The sequence below is a fragment of the Cucurbita moschata genome, unplaced genomic scaffold (assembly GCF_002738365.1).
Source record: "Cucurbita moschata cultivar Rifu unplaced genomic scaffold, Cmos_1.0 Cmo_Scf00064, whole genome shotgun sequence".
Lineage (NCBI taxonomy): Eukaryota > Viridiplantae > Streptophyta > Magnoliopsida > Cucurbitales > Cucurbitaceae > Cucurbita > Cucurbita moschata.
The window spans coordinates 502,601-521,709 of NW_019268580.1; the positions used below are offsets into that span (position 1 = coordinate 502,601).

Consider the following 19,109-nt stretch of genomic DNA (forward strand, 5'->3'; position numbering starts at 1 on the left):
GGGGGGGGGGGGGGGGGGGGGAGGGGTTTTTTTCAGCTCTCAGAGCTGCAAGATGTCTCACTAGACGAACCATTGTAATGTTGAAGACGCTTGACCTCCTCGTACGCCCACTCGAGGCCGGGACAGTAGTGCAGTGGAGGATTAAATCTGCAGTCATTTATGTCATCAGGCAAGAAAGCTCCATTCTCCACGAGGAACTTCACAGCTTCCTTCCTTCTCTCTTTGGCTGCACTGTGCAGAGGTGTCCCTGGGGTTCAATGTCAACATAATCAATGTTTAGGATCTTTACAACAAGGCTTCAACGTTTTATCTATATTCTTACCCATCCTAATGCCAATATCTTTAACTACTTTCAGAACAAGAAAATTTGGTTGTTTATCCACATTTGTTCAAGGAAATATAAGAGCTTTACAAGCCCGAGCACCACCGCGTGCCTACAGTCTATGCCTACACGGTGCATGTCTGCTTGCTCCTCAAAAGTGTTACGTATAGTGAACCCAGCAACATAGCATCAACACAATATTTACCAGACATAACATGTGAGATCCATTATAAGGGTGTGGAAACCTCTACCTAGAAGAGGCATTTTAAAAATCTTGAGAGAAAACCCATGAAGGATAGTATCCGGTAGCAGTGGGCTTGGCTGTTACAAATGGCATCAAAGCCAGACACCAAAGGGGGGTGGATACGAGGCAATGTGCCAGCAAGGATGCTAGGCCCTGAAGGAGGTGGATTGGGGGGTCCCACATCGATTGGAGAAGGGAACACTCAGCCCCGAAGGGGGGTGAATTGTGAGATCCCACATTGGTTGGAGAACGAAACTTTCTTTATAAGGGTGTGGAAACCTCTCCCTAGCGGACGCGTTTTAAAAAACTTGAGAGTAAGTCCGAAGGGGAAAGCCCAAAGAGGACAATATCTGCAAGTGGTGGACTGGGAATTCATTTCCGTTCCCACTATGCGCTCCCTACTTAATCGTGCTCCCTGTCCCATGGAGAAAAAGAAAATCTCTATCACGAATCAGCCATACTCTTAAATCTAGTTTTTCTTTCCTTCTCCCTTCTTTAGTTTGTTTTGTCAATGAATTTTAGCAAATGTTAATTCTTTGTTCTTCAGATTCCATTCTATTGGGCATAGCTTATTCATTTCATATTTAACAGTACAAGTTAGCAAAACTGTTCATGATTGAATTGAATGAGATCACTTCCCAAGAGCTTTTCTAAAACTCCAAATACTTGATTCATCAATAACAACAAAATACCAGATAAATTCAGCTAATCAATTCAAGCTTTATATTGAATGAATCCGTAAGAGATAAGGATACTTACAGCCACAAGCACCTTTGGTTCTAGCATCAATGTTGGCACCACGTTCAAGCAATTCATCCATTAAATCAAGATGCCCACCCTCCGCAGCAAGGTGAAGGGGTGTCAACCCCTTCGATTTGGGGCCCCATGCTTCTGCATTCACATCCATTCCTTCATTCAGCAGACGCTTCACCTGATCAAGATTTGCAAAACAAAATTCAAGAATCAATCAACAAAAACAACACCCATCATCACTTCAACTAAGAAAATAGCAGAGGAGAAAACGAAACCCACCTCTTTAAGGTCACCCTTTCGCGCACCAATGTGGAGTGAAGTCCACCCCCTATCATCCCTATTCAATACTTCATTTCGGAAGGAACGCCTTCTCGAAAGGCTTCGACTCATCGAGCCTCTCTGTTCTTGAGGCATGATCTTAAATCCCCCCTTCAATCAACTCACTCACAATAGTTCGTTAAATCACAAACTAGAAACAGAGCTCCATTCAACAACAACTCTTATGGAAATATGATCAAAAACAAGAAAACCCAGAACCCAAAAAAACAAGAACTACATGATCCTTGGGAAGAACAAAGTAAAATCAAAATGCTTAATGAGTATTAGGGGTAAAGCTAAAATCAAAGAGAATGATGAGCAAGGCAGTAGGGTGCAAAGGGATTCAACCCAGTACCAAAAACACGAAGATTATGAACGATTACGATGAAGTTCATAAAGGGTTTAGAGATTATAATCATAACTGATGCGAAATCCTTATCTCTTGATTGAAGAAGCAACAGATGGGGATGGTTGGAGGCAAGATTTGGCGCGGATTAAAGAAACCCTGCTTTGAATCGGATAGAACTCAAAGGCATATAAGAGCAGAGAGATTGAAGCGAGGGAGAGAAGGTCCAGTAGATTTCGGTTGGACTGCTTGTAATTCTACGCAGAAGGAGCTAATTTTGAAAAGGCCAACTCAATTACGCTCACGGACTAAAACAACGGAGGATCTTTTTTTTAAAATAAAATTGGTAATACTTGGATTTGTATTTATCTTAATTTTAAAATATATTTAATACGTCTTTAAATTTTAATATATTTTTTTTTATTAATTAGTCATTAAAAACTTACTAAAATACAAAGCCTACTAAATATAAAATTCAAATAAGATTTTTAAAATCCGAAAAATTACCTGAAATGCATTCAACCTAAAATTAAAACTTTAGGAATTTATTAACGTATATTTAAAGTTTAGTAACCTATTTAAAGAAAATTAATTTGTATTTGACATTTTGTAAAATTTTGGAGGCATACTTAATTATTTATAAACTAAACTTGAAAAATAACATATTTTTTAATATTATATTATATAATATAGAAGAAAAAAAATCAATTTATACACTTAATAATTCTACCGATTTAAATCTTAACTTTCGATATTTTAATTGATTTAAACTCCTATATATTTTTTTTTAATTACTAACGAATAGAACACTTCCTCGATTGCATTATTAACATTTCTTCGTTAGTATAATTTTTTTTTCTAACTTATTTAGAAAGAATTATGTGATAATTAGTCTCATCATTAATAGAATTTGGGAAGAATAATAATTTATTAAAGTGTTTTTTAATTGAGTGAAATTAATTATAAATCACTAATAAATGGTCTAAATTGATTCCTAATAAAAAAAAATTATGATTTTTTAAGTAGAACGATGAAGTTTAGGGTAGTAACCCATATAACTTTCTTAAAATTTCTCAGGTACATGAAGTTCTCTTTTTTAAATTTGTGAAATTCCATATCGGTTGAAGTCTTGAAGAGAGAAATCTTGTATAGAGGAACAAAGTATTTCTTATGAGGGTGTGTAAACCTCTCCCTAGCAAATGCGTTTTAAAACAGAGAAGTTGACGACAATACATAATGGACCAAAGTAAACAATATCTAATAGCGGAAGAAGCTTCTTACGCATTTCCAAGATTGTATCCTTTTATAAAGAAAAGGTCATTTCTTAGGATTCCATAGTTCATAGGCACAGAGTAAACTAGACTGGGACGACTCTGGAACAAGAGTATTAAAGTCTTGTTTATTTTACAAGTGCCACAATGACTCGTCATTTTATACCCTTACAAGGAGGAGTACAATTTTAAGAACAAGAAAGATGAAGACAATCAATCAGAGCAACTTTCATTGATCTGCACAGAAGGGAACTTTGAAATGCCTTCAATAAAGCTACTCACATACTTCAACTTGCAAGGGGCGATTCAGCCAGATTCTGACGGTGGCTTTTCCTTTGGATGTTTGGAGGCATAGTGATCACCCAATTGGTTATGATTTGCTAGTTGCACCTATGGTAAGAAACAGATGATTAGATACATAGTCGAAAAAACCTTCTGAGCATCATAATGGGAAACTTCAAAATAGATGAATTTATAACTCTCTTCTATGTCTAATTCAATATTTAGAGTCTCTATGACTTCGTCCCACGTGCCAAGGGAAAGTATTCACAAAATCCCACGAGAAAAGTTTGATAGACATGGATTCTAGTAGTAATGTGAGATCTCACATTGGTTGGAGAGAAGAATGAAACATTCCTTATAAGAGTGTGGAAACCTTTTCCTAATAGACACATTTTAAAGCTTTGAGTGGAAGGTCCAAAAAGGAAAGCCCAAAGATGATAATATCTGCTAGCGGCTTGGGTGGGCTTGGGCTGTTAAAAGTATGTGTACGAAGAGAATGGTATACACACATTAGACAACACATGGGGAGGAATGAAAAACTAGGCATTCCACTTCTTCAAAGGCAAAAGATCAATCCACAGCCTAAACATAAAATTTGTAGAAAATTGGACATTACAAAGTAAGCATTTGAACTCAACAGACTTAACACCCAAATGATGGTAAGTTTGGCACGACAAGTACCTGAAGAAACGAAAGTTTTAATACCCAAGACAGGTTGCTAACTATATATATGCAAATCGAGTCTTATCCTGCGTTGCTTGCTTTTTATGTCTTAGAGATGGTGAATATGTGAATCATTTGTTTCCCCTATTGCCACTTTGCTATTGAGGTTGGATGTACATCTTAAATGAGTTATCCCTTTGTGTGCCTAAAAGTGGTGATAATTGGCAGATAGAAGCTCCAAGGGGCTGGTGTTTTAAAGGCAATGATCTTTGAAGATAAGATAAAACTTTGTTAGTCTTCTAATGACTATTAACAATTGGAAGGCTCTCCTTGTTTAGGCTCTTAGGTTGTTATCATCTATCCCAAAGAAAGAAAAACACAACATACAAATTAGGAATCCAAAGGAGTAAACAAAAAGAGAATTATCCTCAGATGTTCTACAAATAGAGCTGTGAATTTGGATATGGAGTATCAAATTCTTTGTTTTCCCAATAATCATGAACTCAATCACAATTTAACTAATCTGGCAGCATTTCTCGTAACAAGAGAACTTCTTAAGACAGTATCAGAGCTACACATAAAAAATCTTGAATCATAGTTTCTATTCAATATTTCAAGTAGATGGCTCCTATATTTTGTAGCCTGAACTCAAAACCTCTTTATCATCTAGAATTAAGGCTTGAACATTTTCCAGTCAATAAACTCATAGTTCTGGTACCAGTCCTGCCAAACCCTATAACAGATGATCCGCCAAAATGATCTACTTTTGGATTCTACCATTGACTTAAAATGAAAGAGAAAACCAAAATCAATCAAACTCCAATGAATTTCTTATCAATTGAGAGCATCGCAACAGCAATATCAAGTGCATTATAACCTAGATTAGAAAACAATACGGAAAAATGATAACTGGAAATGAAATTTTCTATTGCTTTGACATCATAAAATTAATAAGATTATGATCCAGATCAAAAAGAAAAAACAAACACTCAAATCCAATCGAGAAGATAATAGAAACAAAGATTGAAGAGATGAAGAACCTTGCAAATAGGGCAGATGACTTTAAGCGCAACGGCTCTAGCCTCGAACTGCGAGCCTTTCTGCTTCTGATTCTTCTCCGCATTTCGCCTCTGAGCTTCGATCTTTTGTTTTCCTCGGGTCATCTTCTTCGTTCAAGATTTTGAGAAGCAGAGGATCGGAAAATTCTGCACCAAAAATCATCAGCTTTATTTTACCGTAATGAATATCAAACCCAAGTTGACCGAATCCAGAAAGACAAAACTACCCCTCCATGTTTCTTCTTCTTAACTACGATTCTCATTTAACAGACTCATTTTTTCGTCAATTCACTTTTATAAATTATTACGAATATTGTGAAAATAATTATAATAGGTTAAAAATATATTTAAAAAGGATCTTCTTAATGGTTAATTAAATTGTATAAAATCATTTAGGCGTTTTAAAATAAATATATTTCATGATTTTTAGATTTTTAAATTATATTTATATTTTCATGAGTATTATTATTATTATTTAATCAATTTTAATAAAATAAAATAAAAACTAAACTTATGTTTGTAAAAAGTATATAAATCAAATTTAAGATTTATTCAAAATATATAAACTAAATTTAAGATCCTGTTCCTATTTAGGATTAACTTTTTATTTTTTATTTATTTTTGCCTCAGATATATTTTTTACAACATTGACTAAATAAATAGTCATTTTTAATAAGATTCACATTCCATATATTTAAATAGTCATCTTTTTTTTTTCTATTATATTTTAATATAATATATATATATATATATATAATTTTGGACCAGCTCGAAATAGTGATACATCCGGTCGTGTATTTTCATATTGGATTGGGTTAAGTAGTGTTATGGTGTTTTCATTTTTTAATTATATAATGCATGTCACGCTAATAATTAAAATATTATGAAGTCCAATATCAAACATTGACAAGTTTCAATATGTTACAAACTTCGAATATATTTGATCTACGTAACAATTCTAAAAGTAAAATACAACTGGATTGTGAAAACATTATTATTATTTGTATTAAACTGTATGGTTGAAATTGTTAGGGTGATATGAACCCTACTTGAATAAAGGCGGCCGTGAAACGACATCTATCCTCTAACCACAAAGAGTACGTTTAAACGACACTGTCTTCTGCTCCAGATCATATCCGACTAAAAAGTTAACCTGCGCCAAGTTCCCAAAAATGGCAAATTTCTTCGCCGGTGCCAAAGTCAAACAAGCCACATCTTCATTTACCAAAGCAAACGTATTCTCCAGCTGCAATTCTACGGCGGCGCCACCAGCAAAATGTGCCGTAATGATCGGAATATTCAAGTCGTCAATGCTGCTCACACCATAGCAGAGTTCCAAAATCCCAGATGGATCATTCACCCGCTTCGCTTTAACAACTCTTGCCAAAGCCGAAACGACACCGTCGTACATATTCGGGGGCAAAAGTGTCAATGTCGTACCGGAATCAATAATGATATTCCCTTCTACTACTGCAGACGACATGTTGTCTGCAACCTCAAACCTCTTGTTAGCAACCGAGATCGCTTCAAGAGTCAAGAAATAGTACGTATAGGGATGTTTCTGCACGAGAGGGGTAGAAACGACTTTTCGCCCCGACACGGCAGCTTCTTCACCGAAGCTTATTTTGCCTGTGATATTCCCGTCACTGAAGAATGTCGGCAAGCAATACGAGAACTGCCGTTTGACGGTGGCAATTGTGTTCAGTTGCGAAACCAAAGAGAGAGGGCCGCCGCCGAGTCCAACGATCCCCGAGGTCTCTCCGAGGAAAGTGCCGCCATTTTCGTGGCCGCATCCAATGACTACCTTGTTGAGTTTGAAGGACCCAATGGTAATTTTCTCATATGCCAGGTCACCATACGTGAAGGATTGGTCTCCGTAGCTGTAGCCATAGGTGCAGGTTTTGAGGTCGGGACCACAACGGTGGCTAACGATGGAGTTGCAAGTATCAGACGTGCAAGACACGTTGCTATAAGAGGATGATCGATGTGGATTAAAAATGGGATTTGATTGGTTGAAGCATTTGACACATGGCAAACATTGTGTCCACGTCAGGTCACTGCCAGTGTCGGCGATGGCGGTGAAATCCACCGGCGGGGTTCCAATAGAGAGGGATATTAAGAACTCGCCGCTGTCAGGTATGAGCGGAGAATGAACGCCGCCAGTGGAGACGGTGGTGGCCCGATTGGTGAGGGTGGTGGAACGGGAGAAAGAGCGGTTGAAGGCACCGGTAAGCCGTTGGTAGCGGGAGACAGATGGGTTGTGGAGAGGAGAGAGAAGGGAATCACGGTGGATTATAGAGGTGGTGAAGCCATTTCCACCACCGCGACCGGTGGCTGCTACGGAGAAGGAAAAAAGTAAGAAATAGAAGAAGATTGAAATGGCCGCCATGGATTCCGGTTTGAAAGCTTCAGAGGATGAAGATTTTTTACTAGACAAATATATATATTAATTATTTTTATTTTTTTGCATTTTTGACAGGTGAGAATTTGCATGGGATAATGTGACGTGGATATTGTCATGTTTCCTTGTATAAAATTTTCACCTTCTTATTTCTTCATTAAGTATTACCATCTTAAGTCTAATTGGATTGGGAAGAATTTGAATTTCTTACGTTTAAAAAAAATATAATAATTAATAAATAATATATTATTAAAAAAATATAAATATTATCATAATTTTTAAAAAAAAGTTTGGTTTTTTTACCAAATGGCACTTAAAAAAAATGGTTAAACAAATAAAAATAAATATTAGAAAGGCTAAGGACCCAAATGAAAATTATTATTTTGGTAATAATTGAGATATTTTTCCCTTTTTATTTTATTAAATTATTAGAACGTTTCATAAAATTAAATTTTGATTAATTAAAATTTGAAAAATGAAAATATAAAAGGTAAGTTGATCTCCAAAAATTATGAACCATATATAGAAATAAATTAAATTTGCAAGGAGAAAATCATGTGTTATTTTTCCACCTATTATTAAAAATTCCACCTCTTCGTACCTCAATTAGTTAAATTAGCAAATATTTTATTTGCTAAATTAAAAAAGAAAAAAAATATTGTCTTTCCTTTATTTTATAGATTGAGATATCGTAATCTTTTCATTTCAGCTCGATTTCAACATAATTACATACTTTTCTTTAATTGATTGTGTATTAGAACCTAAAACTGAATAAAGATGAATGAATCTAAACTAAATAAAGGACATAATATTTAATAGTTTTTCAGTATAAAATATAATACCACGTCCTTAATACAAATATCATATTTGACCTTACAATATTGTAAAGAAATATAAATATTGATCTAAGCATGACTTCAACTATATTCTCGACCAAAAAATTAAAAGAGTCAAAATTTCCGACCCAAATTACAAAAGCATTGTTACCATTTTGGAAGGCTAAGTCGGTACACAAAAGTCAAAAACTAATAAATATATTCCTCACATAGTTTTTTCAATTTTTTATAGTCAAATAAGCTATTGATTTTTACGTCAATAACAACACTACTTTTTTTTTTTTGTTTATATATATATATATATATATGGTATAATTTAGACAGTTTTCTTACTCATAAATTATTGTTTTAAAAAATATATTTTTGTATTTTTTTTTATGGAAAATTATTGAAACGTACCTTAGCATTTATAAAAAAATATTAACGAAGTTCGTAACACAATCTTTAATTTAACATTATAAAAAAAATCATTCGTATAAATTATAAAAAATATTTTATATAATTTAAACATAAATTATAAAAAATATTAATGAAGTTCGTAACATAGTCTTCAATTTAACATTCGTATAAAAGTTATAAAATTACTCAGAATCGTTAAAGGATCTATCTGTAATAATAATTTTGAATGAAAACAAAAATCTAGAACTAGTGTGACAGTTACTTAAAATGGCACAACAATATTTAATAGGAGTGTATATCCAACCTAACAAACCAACTCAACCCAAAATTATAAGGGTTTGGTTGGGCTAGTTTTATGAAACAGAAAATATTCAATTTTGAGTTAAAAAATTCCGGAGTGACCCGAACCAAAAAAATTATTATAAAATATTTTTAAGATAACTTGTCTGAGTGGTACTTGGTCGTTAATACAATTCTTGTGTGTGCGTGCAGTTCGAATTCGGATATCAATTTTCACTCATCACATAATTCCATGTCTATGTGTTCTATGGAATGTCTACACCATTGAAGGAGAAATTGAAGTTCATGTAAAATGGAAACTTTTAACAGTAAACGTCATTGAACTATACCATACAATTAGCCCTTTCTTGCAAAGAGTATTTAGCGTGATGAACAAAATTAAGGAAAAAACAACATAATCCAAAATAAGATTTCTACACTCATTTATCAACAACAAGAGAATTACTAATGTTGTTAGAGAAGATTATAATCATATAAACATAAATGATAAATCTATATTTTCTCCATTTCAAAACTCCAAAGAAATTAGGTTGATCTTCACCAAATTCCCTCGATTCAAAGTACTAATCCAAATATATATTTCATACCATATTTCTATATATATATAAAGAAACTTCAAGGGATTATGCTTGTGTATATAGTTGATTATATGCAAGAACAAGATTAACCAAAAACAGCAGCAAAATTGCGTACTCATTTTTTGATTTCTGGATCGCTGAGCTCGTCTTCAATGTCTGAAACATTCATCCTAGCCGAAGCTTGTTTTGCCCATTTCACAATTTTCTCAGCCTCCCGATTGATCTTCTCTTCCTCTTTCATTGCCTTTTTCAGGATTTTCTGTTGCTCTTTTGCCGAGAAAATGTTCAAATCTGACAGGAAATCGTTGTTCTTACCCCATCCAAGGCCATTATCGAGAGTTCTGTTGCTGCTGTTCTTCTTCTCTGAAGCTTTCTTCGGTGAACACCAAAAACAACCGGCTCTTCTCGGCGGAGATTGTGGCGGAGAAGCGAAGGATCCCGATTCTGAGCTGGTTTTTGACCGGATTTTGGTACCTTTCTTCGGTTCTAAAAATTCATCGATTTCACCAGATGAAGTCGAAGAATACGAAGGAGATGAAACGTACCTACATTTCGATTTCGCTCTGGAACTTCCATTTTTCGGCTTTTGATTGTCCATCGGTGGCGTTGAATTTCCTTTTCCCGATGAGGAATCCGGCAGACGCTTCGACTGAGATTTAGGGCTAAACCCTAATTCCTTCTTGTGACTCTGTTTAGAGGGAGAAAAAACTGCAAAATCATCGTCCGGTTTCTCATCGCAGGACTGTACAGATCGACTACTCTTCAAATCGAAACCGGATCTGGTCTCGGATTTGGCAGCAGGAAAGGATTTGAGCTTCCGAAATCGAGATTCAAGGTCAGTGGGAAGAACAGAGTCGGTGAAGCCAGAGCAGTTGATGGCAGAGAGTTGCTCGAGAACACAGAGATCCTGCGTTTGGGAAAGCAGATCTTCGACGGCCGAATCGTCGGTGTCGGAAAGAAAGGAGAAATCCGCCATTGATGAAGAAAACCAAAAAAAATGGAATCGTGTTAGGGAGGAAGCAGCCGAGTGAAGCCCGCCATAGGTGGATGGCGATTGGCGAAAAAGTCGGCAAAATAGGTTTCCAACGGCTAATTCATTTGTCACAAAGTCACGCCTTACAACAAGTGGAGCCCACGACACTGTTGTCGCTTTGGAACCCGCTCTTCCATTATCCTGAACCGGACCGGACCGGGCCGGAGCCATTGTTTACTCCCAATGACAATTTAGAAATATTATAATAATAGTACTGACTGAATTTTTGTTGTTGTCATTATTATAATTATTTGCATATTGTTATTTTTAAATTGTCTTCATATACTAACTAAAATCATGTACTAAAATGCGTTATAGATATTATAAATTCTTTTTTTTTTTGGTCAAAAGTATTAGTTTTGACCATCGTACCAAACACAATTAAAAATCCTCTCTTTCAGCTAATCCATTGTCCCTTTATTTCCCTTCCACATTGAAAGATATAATTTTTAAAAATAAAAATTAAATTAAATTTAAAGATATTTGTAATTTTTTTTCTTTTACCTATTTAAATATAAATTTTATGTTTTAATCTAATAGAATTATTCAAATTTAAATTTTAGTAATAGTTTTGTTAATTTAAAAATATTGAAACTGAATAGATTTATAATTAACATTTTTTAACCATTAGAGATAATATATACATATATTTTCATAAAAAAGAGAGAGTTTAGTGATTAAAATTAATTTAATCTAATTAAAATAAAACTTAAAATATTTATAAGAGAAGTTTTATCCACGTCATAAGGGAAAGACAATTGGTGCAACACGTGTAGGATTCTGATTCGTTGAGAGCTATAGTTGTTGAGAGACTAAAAACTGGTATGACGTACAAAGTGCATGTCCTTGGAGTTGAGGTGGAGCAGAAGAAACAAGGATACGGCCACAGGGCTGTCATCATCCCTTACATCACAGCATTCAACTGCTCCTCCTTTTCCCCTATTCTCAACCAATCACAAAAGTCCTGCACCCGTCATTCGTCACCGTTTCGGTCACACAAATTGTATTGAATTTCCCGATTTCTCCTTTGGGATGTAAACATTCGGTTGGGTAATGGAGATATTTTGGATCCTTTGGCTTCTCTGGGAAGCTTGTAAATTTGTGTGTTTTAGTTAAATAGTGTATCGAGGGTATTATTGTAATTGTAAAACCATATTTAAAATATTAAAACAAATTTGAAGAAAATTTATTTAAGCTTATATTGAAATTTTACCCATATTTCATTTCTACTAAGTTCATCCAATTTTAGTTAAGTTATATAGTTTTCAAAATAATAAAATAGTGTTTAAAAACATAATTTTAAAAAATTAAATAATTATCCGACAAAAAAATTAACAATTTGTCTTAATTAATTAAAAAATATAATATAATGAGAAAGAAGGTAAAGAAAACATTTATCGATGAACTTAACGTGTAATATGGGTTAAAACATGACTTTTATTTGATATACAAGTTTGTTTATCTTAAACTATATAATTACCAACTCCAAAGAGTAGACTTATGTATAAAATCTAATGTATATTTCTTATTTCATTATCAAAGTAAATATTTTTTATCAGAAATTTGCCTATTTATATATATAATTGATAAAAAAAATAAAAATAAAAAACGTATTTTCCGCCGTCGAAAAAGGTAGGGGTCTAATTTAAATATTAAAAAAAAAACACGAACTCATAAGTTTTAGTACGAAGACAATCACATAAGAGACAAAAATTCAACCAACCAAAGAGAGAAAATGCCATGGAAGAATCAGAAGAAGAAGAAGAAGAGGAGGAAGAAAGAGAATCATCAACCAAAATACTCAGAGCATTAGTAGAGTGGTTAGAGAGCAGTTGAAGAAAGGTACCATTTCCAATGCCTCCTTCCCGACCCATTTCCCATAAGAAACCTCCTCCTTCACCTTCCATTTCCAATCCCCAAATCCTTCTCTTCCACAATAATGAAGGAATCCAAGCCATGGCGCCCTTTCGCCGCTAATTGCTGCTCCGCCGACGACCAGACCGCCTTCGGCAACTTCAGCCGCTGCCGCCCCAACCGCTCCGATTTCTCCAAGAACATCGCTCCTTTGCCGTCGTTCCGGCGGCTTTCCTTTTCCGATCTCAGCCGGTCCTCTTCGATTCGATTGAACGAGGATCTAGCGGCGTCGTTTGGGGCTGATTTGTTTGACTTTCAGTTGAGTGAGTTGCGTGCCATTACTCAGAATTTCTCCAGCAATTTCTTGTTGGGAGAAGGGGGATTCGGCCGAGTTCATAAGGGCTATGTCGATGAGAACTTTCGGGCTGGGCTTAGGGCTCAGGCCGTCGCTGTGAAGCTTCTCGATAACCAAGGCTTGCAGGGCCACCGAGAATGGCTTGTAAGATAACATTGCCCCTATTCCAAGTCATTTTAATATCAAATATTTCAATAACAAAATTTCTGTGTGTTTGGTAGGCTGAAGTAGTGTTTCTTGGGCAGCTGAGGCATCCAAATCTGGTAAAATTGATAGGCTATTGCTGTGAAGAAGAAGAGAGGCTTCTTGTTTATGAGTTCTTGCCCAGAGGCAGCTTGGAAAACCACTTATTCAAAAGTCAGCTTTTCTTCATTACTCTAAACCAGTTTAGAATTCCGAGTTTTTTTCCTCATTGCTGAGCACTTGCAGGGCTTTCTATCTCGTTGCCATGGACTACGAGGCTCAAAATCGCCGTTGGAGCAGCGAAGGGCCTCGACTTCCTTCATGGGGCAGAGAAGCCTGTCATTTACAGAGACTTCAAAACCTCCAATGTCCTGTTAGACTCGGTTTGTCTTCTCAACTGCTCTTGTTTATGATCTTACCTTCTTCTTGCAGTGTTTTTGTAAGAAGAAAACGAATTGATATAGCAAAATCTTGGGGGGTTTCTTAGGATTTTACAGCAAAGTTGTCTGATTTCGGACTGGCAAAGATGGGGCCTGAGGGATCAGACACCCATGTTACCACCAGAGTGATGGGTACATATGGCTATGCAGCCCCTGAATACATCTCCACAGGCAAGTTTTCTGTCATTTTCATCTCTGGTTTTCAATTGTGAACTCTGCATGAAGTTGCATCACAAAGATGGTTCATTATTGTCCTTTAATTCTGGCTCAACATTCTAAATATTTGGCTCACTTAGAATCTGATGACATAGTATTAGAGCACGTTCAGTATTGTCCTTTACTCTAGCTCCTACGAGTAGTACCCTCAAGTTAAAAGGGTTTTTAGATGTTCGGTTGTAGAATCCTATAAGAGCTCTAGCCCACCGCTAGAATATATTGTCCATTTTGGTCCGTTACGTATCGCCGTCAGCCTCACGGTTTTAAAATGCATCTACTAGGGGGAGGTTTCCACACCTTTCGTCAGCCTCACGGTTTTAAAATGCATCTACTATGGGGAGGTTTCCACACCTTTATAAGAAATGTATCATTCCCCTCTCCAACTGATGTAGGATTTCACAATCCACCCCCTTGGAAAACCAGGGTATATGTATTGCCATCAACCTCACGGTTTTAAAACGTGTCTGCTAGGTAGAAGTTTACACACTTTTATAAGGAATGTTTCGTTTCCCTCTCCAACCGAGGTGGGATCTCACGAATTCATTCTTGGTTTTTGAACACGAGGTCAACATTTAATGACTTAAAACCTTTGTTGTCTCCTGATATTGACCTTTAGGTGTCATGCAAGGAGTGGTGTTTGAGTTTGATACCTTAAGCTTTTAGGTTGAATGACTATCATGTTGAAGACATAGGCCTCCAATAAATATAGTCATTGTTGGAGTAATCCTAGAGCCCAACATCCATTCTCAAATGTAGTCTTGTCTAAACACTAATGCGGGTTGCGGTCTGATGTTCATCTTAGGGCACTTGACAACGAAAAGCGACGTGTACAGTTTCGGAGTGGTACTTTTGGAGCTTCTTACAGGAAGAAGAGCAATGGACAAATCAAGAGCAAAGAATGACCAAAACCTTGTGGATTGGGCAAAGCCATATCTCAGTAGCTCTCGCAGGTTGCACTTCATAATGGACCCAAGGCTTTGTGGGCAGTATTCAGTGAAAGGGGCAAAGGGAATGGCCAGTCTAGCCCTCCAATCCACAAGCTTGAACCCTAAAGACAGGCCTAGAATGCCAGCCATTGTTGAAGCTCTTGAAGGCCTTCTTCAGTTCAAGGACATGGCTGTTACATCCGGCCACTGGTCTGCCTCTGCATCACCCAAACATGCCAGAAATGGCGTCTCTGCTAAGGCAAAAACCGAGACAGGACGAGGAAATCTCTCTAGATCTCAGGCTGCCGTGAGCCATGGATGATATATATGTGTGTATATATATATATTTAGGCAAACAACTGCAGAGTTTCTACTATGTGAATATATATGTGTAAATCTTGACTGCTTTGCTACACTACAATATGTAAATGAAGAGTTCCTCCCCTTTGATGGGATTGGTCTCATCTTTATCAGAGTATAAATGTTAGAAGAATTGAACTGAAGAACAATCCAAAGGTTGATGAAAATGGCTTTAGGTGTCTGTTTTTTACAAGGATTTTGCACAACTACTGCTAACCAAAGCTACCTAATCATAATCCTTCAATAAATAGTAAGGATTTTGCACTACTACTGCTAACCAAAGCTACCTAATCATAATCCTTCAATAAATAGTAAGCTTAGTTTTGATTCTAACATGTTTGATCTCTAAATTTTGTTCTTGATTTCAATTTGGTTGTTGAAGTTTGAAATTGGTTTCTCATAGTAACGGTGATCTTTTTAAATCCAACTTTAGTTTTTGGTTTGAAAGTTCAAATCAAAACTAGAACTATATTCAGAACAATTGAAATGAAATGATGCATTGAGAAAAAAAGAAGGAAAAAAAAAAGGAACTAAAATCAGGTATGGAATGAATAATGATAACAGTGAGATAAATTAATACAATCTACTTGAACTACTGGAAATCCTACTACTTTCGAAGTGATCATAAGCGTGTCTGGTTCTCAAGAACAGTAACACGCTAGAAACCAATCCTACAACAGAAATGCATCCACAAAATACAAAAGTCAAGAAATAGCACCTTCTTCCCATGCACACAACCGCCTCTCCATGCCCGGAGTTCCATCCCTGCGAATCGTATACCACCGCTGCAAACATGCCGTACAGAAGAGATCCGATTGGAATGTTTGTGATCAGAATGTTGTGGTTAACGCCTAAGCTATTTGGCCCGAACAGCTCCGCCGTAATGGAAACTGCCGCCGCGAATATGAAGCCGGAGCTCAGACCGATCAGTGCCGTGCCTATGTACACCGTCACCGTGCTCGACGACGCCGATAGTAGAAAGAAAGCTATAGGAGTTGGAATTAGAGCAATCGAAAGCCATCCTGTTCTTGCGAAATATAATTTCCTGCGGAGAAAATAAAATTGGCGGTGTGAGTGTTTGGAAAAGCAGAGGAAACAGTGGAGAAATTGAATAGAATCGATTATAAATTACGCTCGAATGTAGTCCGGTACGGCCGAGAGCAATCGGCCGAAGAAGGAGAAGGAGGAGTAGAGTGTTACGATGGCATTGGTTCTTGAACTCAACCCTAGCGATTGCGCAATCTGTCCTATATTGTTACTGTAAACAAGTCCAATTGTGCCACCGCAAATGTAAGCGGTGAAATACAGCCAAAAATCCAGTCGTTTCACCAATCGGCTCGACGGATGCTCTTCCCCAAGCATCGCCAATTGATCCTTCTCAACCAATTTCGGAAAACAGCCTTTCGATTCAATCTCACCGTCAATAAGCGAAGCAGATTCAGAAAATAACTGAGATCCGCCATTGCCAAAGCTTCCATTCGCTTCACGACTAAGCAGCTCCTTGTGAAACTCAAGATCTTCGTCGTGGACAAGAATGAAGCTAGATCCGTCAAGGCTGAAGCTCGAGTTAACGGTTCGGTGGAACCAATCATTAGCGTAAACAACGCCGGGAATACAAAGAGGCAACACGAGAAGGACGATGGCTCCAATGAAGAGAAGCCTCGCCATCATCGGATCGGCGGAAGTGACAGAGCCGAAGAGTAGAAGGTAGATCCCAACGGCGACAGCAAGGAAATTCAAGATGAGAAAAATGAGAGAGTCTCGCTGAACGGCATCAGAGGAGAGAGAAAGCGAGTGCAGCGGCGGTTGATGGAGGACGGGGAGGAAAGCGGCAATGGAAGTGAGAAGCGGAATGAGAGCGTTGAGAAGGAGGTAAATGGGAGGCGAAGAGGGATTAATGGCGTTGCCGGCGAGCGTGTAGAAAGCTGCACTGACGCCATTGAAGCTGACAGTGAGAGATAATGCCAATGGCCGATTAGCAGAAAAGTTCCGAATGCAAAGGACGAAACAGACTGTGTTGAACCAACAGATGCTGCAACCCGCAAGCAAACACAGGAAGAACACCTGCCCATAATTAAAATTCGATAAAATAAAATATTTAAATAAATACCAAAATAAAATAAAAACTTTATGCCTGAAATAATAATAGAAAAAGAATACACAATATTTTCATGTGTCCTAGGAATATTGGAATATTCGAATATTGGAATATTTCCAATACGTGACAATTATGCATGTGAGAACAACAATCTAAACCAATAAATCATACAAAGAATCTTACCATGTGACTATTCTTTTATTTTATATTTTTTTTTTCTGAAATTCGCCCGTGATCGATAAACTCTTTAACCTATAGTTTCTAAAAAAGAAAAATATACAACGAAAAAAACTATGATATATTTGATTAATTTTAAAAATGTGGTAATTATTTTATCATATGTATACCTTACTTATTTTTTAAAAGACAACAACCTCATTGAGTTAGATGTAGAAATAAAAAAAATAAAGTGCCCCACTTTGTAATAGTTTGAATTGAAAATTATTACTTATATTAAAATAAAAATTATTTGATGAATAAAAGATGTGATTAAAATTATAATAATATTGTTTTGGATTTTTTACACAGAAAACAGAGATCCACATGGGCGTCATGTGTTGATGTCTTTCAAAATACCATAAAAATACTGCAACCAAATTAAATTTTCTCATAAATTAGAAAGAAAAAAAAAATGAGGTTCTCAAAATACTTTTAAATATTTCCAAAAAAATTGCATTGATAATGTTATATTTTTGTCTCTTTAATGAAAAATCTTGGTTTTATTATTTTTAACGTATTATATTTTTGTCAACATATTTAAATATAATGTATTAATTCGAAAATTAGGTGAGAAATAATAATATTCTGTTCGCTTCCAAATATATAAATAATTCTCGATCTCGCTGTTTTTTGTTTATATATTTCTTTTTTTTCTTTTTTTTTTTAGATTCAATTCCATAGAAAACATGATTTGAAAAAACAGAAACGATTTAAAAATACTAAACTACTAAATAATTTTCTAACAGGAAAACAATCCGAATAAGTTGTAGAATTTTTCAAGAACGACGGCAGTTTTTATAATCCCAAGAAAATCTTGGGAGAAACGAATCAGGAACCATGTTCATAGTTCATAGTTCATTTCTCTACTGAACTTAAAAAAATAATAATATTCATAATCCATCCCCAATCGATTTACGGAATCCGGTTTTGTTTTGGGAGAAACGAACAGAAATTTCATCCAATATTTTGAAGTATCGATAAGGAAACAGAGAAGCAGTTGAAAGAAACAAAGATTTCTAGAGAGAGAGAGAGAGAGAGAGTACCAGGAAATAGGGCAAGGAGATGAAATCGGCGATTAGGAGCCATTGGAAGCCGTAACCGATTAGTCCTAAGAAAGCGGCGATGAACAGAACCACCGGCAACGGTAGGTGAAGCAGAGCTAATCCAGAGGACCAGCCGAAAACCTTGCCTAGATCGGAGGCGGTGGCGAGGTAATTAAGTTGAACCTGAGAAATGCCTAATACCGATTTCAATCTCGAAGAATAGGCCGAGAAATCGAAGTTCGTGCCGGTGAATGCTTGAATCCATATCGTCGCCACCAGAACCAGCCACTTCCGCGACTGGCCGGCCATCACAAATCGACCTCGATCTCGACGATGGCGGCGGCTGAGGCGGAGGCGGATTCCTCTTCCGTCCTCCTCCTCCTCCTCCTCCTCCCGGCAGTTGCCTCTGGAACTACTGGGCTTCCAATCGACGTGTATCACGATGCGGCCTCATTTATTTATATTATATCCAATGGTCTTTTTCATTAATTTTCAATTTCCTCGCACAATGGCCATTCATTTCCATTCTTTTAAAATTTAATTCAAATAAGTTACGTCGACATCTTTTTTAAGAATATAGCCATATGTTTTATTTTTATTTTTATTTTTTT

General features: G+C 36.3%; 5 protein-coding genes and 1 long non-coding RNA gene across 8 annotated transcripts in view; 1 reads left to right on the top strand and 5 right to left on the bottom strand.

Moving 5' to 3' along the window:
• The window catches only part of LOC111437502 (phytochrome-interacting ankyrin-repeat protein 2-like), a 2,779-nt gene extending 501 nt beyond the window's left edge, over positions 1–2,278 (bottom strand). Inside the window, exons 1-4 of one of the 3 annotated variants that reach the window (XM_023075503.1) lie at positions 1,945–2,179; positions 1,599–1,738; positions 1,326–1,497; positions 13–247 (exon numbers count right to left, since the gene is read on the bottom strand). In XM_023075503.1, the coding sequence (XP_022931271.1) occupies positions 33–247; positions 1,326–1,497; positions 1,599–1,738; positions 1,945–2,056 (639 nt within the window). In that variant the 5' untranslated portion in view covers positions 2,057–2,179 and the 3' untranslated portion in view covers positions 13–32. Of the gene's footprint in view, positions 1–12; positions 248–1,325; positions 1,498–1,598 lie in introns of all 3 variants that reach the window. The other 2 variants (XM_023075502.1, XM_023075501.1) reach the window with 2 other exon arrangements.
• Positions 2,279–3,264: 986 nt separating this feature from the next.
• On the bottom strand, positions 3,265–5,464 carry LOC111437500. Its single transcript, XR_002709446.1, has 2 exons — positions 5,240–5,464; positions 3,265–3,644 (listed from the first exon to the last, which is right to left on the bottom strand). It is a non-coding gene; the product is annotated as an uncharacterized LOC111437500 (long non-coding RNA).
• Positions 5,465–6,237: 773 nt separating this feature from the next.
• LOC111437610 (aspartic proteinase CDR1-like) lies at positions 6,238–7,676 on the bottom strand. Its single transcript, XM_023075662.1, has one exon. The coding sequence runs from the start codon at positions 7,644–7,646 to the stop codon at positions 6,342–6,344; it is 1,305 nt and encodes a 434-aa protein (XP_022931430.1). The 5' UTR covers positions 7,647–7,676; the 3' UTR covers positions 6,238–6,341.
• Positions 7,677–9,766: 2,090 nt separating this feature from the next.
• On the bottom strand, positions 9,767–10,850 carry LOC111437587. Its single transcript, XM_023075622.1, has one exon. The coding sequence runs from the start codon at positions 10,745–10,747 to the stop codon at positions 9,887–9,889; it is 861 nt and encodes a 286-aa protein (XP_022931390.1). The 5' UTR covers positions 10,748–10,850; the 3' UTR covers positions 9,767–9,886.
• A 1,629-nt stretch (positions 10,851–12,479) lies between these two features.
• LOC111437589 (probable serine/threonine-protein kinase PBL15) lies at positions 12,480–15,305 on the top strand. Its single transcript, XM_023075625.1, has 5 exons — positions 12,480–13,157; positions 13,235–13,370; positions 13,443–13,579; positions 13,684–13,807; positions 14,655–15,305. The coding sequence occupies exons 1-5, from the start codon at positions 12,744–12,746 to the stop codon at positions 15,098–15,100; spliced, it is 1,257 nt and encodes a 418-aa protein (XP_022931393.1). The 5' UTR covers positions 12,480–12,743; the 3' UTR covers positions 15,101–15,305.
• A 357-nt stretch (positions 15,306–15,662) lies between these two features.
• Positions 15,663–18,959, bottom strand: LOC111437588 (protein NUCLEAR FUSION DEFECTIVE 4-like). The gene is made up of 3 exons (XM_023075624.1): positions 18,499–18,959; positions 16,271–17,202; positions 15,663–16,183 (listed from the first exon to the last, which is right to left on the bottom strand). Exons 1-3 carry the CDS (start codon positions 18,805–18,807, stop codon positions 15,712–15,714), a joined length of 1,713 nt encoding a protein of 570 aa, XP_022931392.1. The 5' UTR covers positions 18,808–18,959; the 3' UTR covers positions 15,663–15,711.
• Positions 18,960–19,109: the final 150 nt, after the last annotated feature.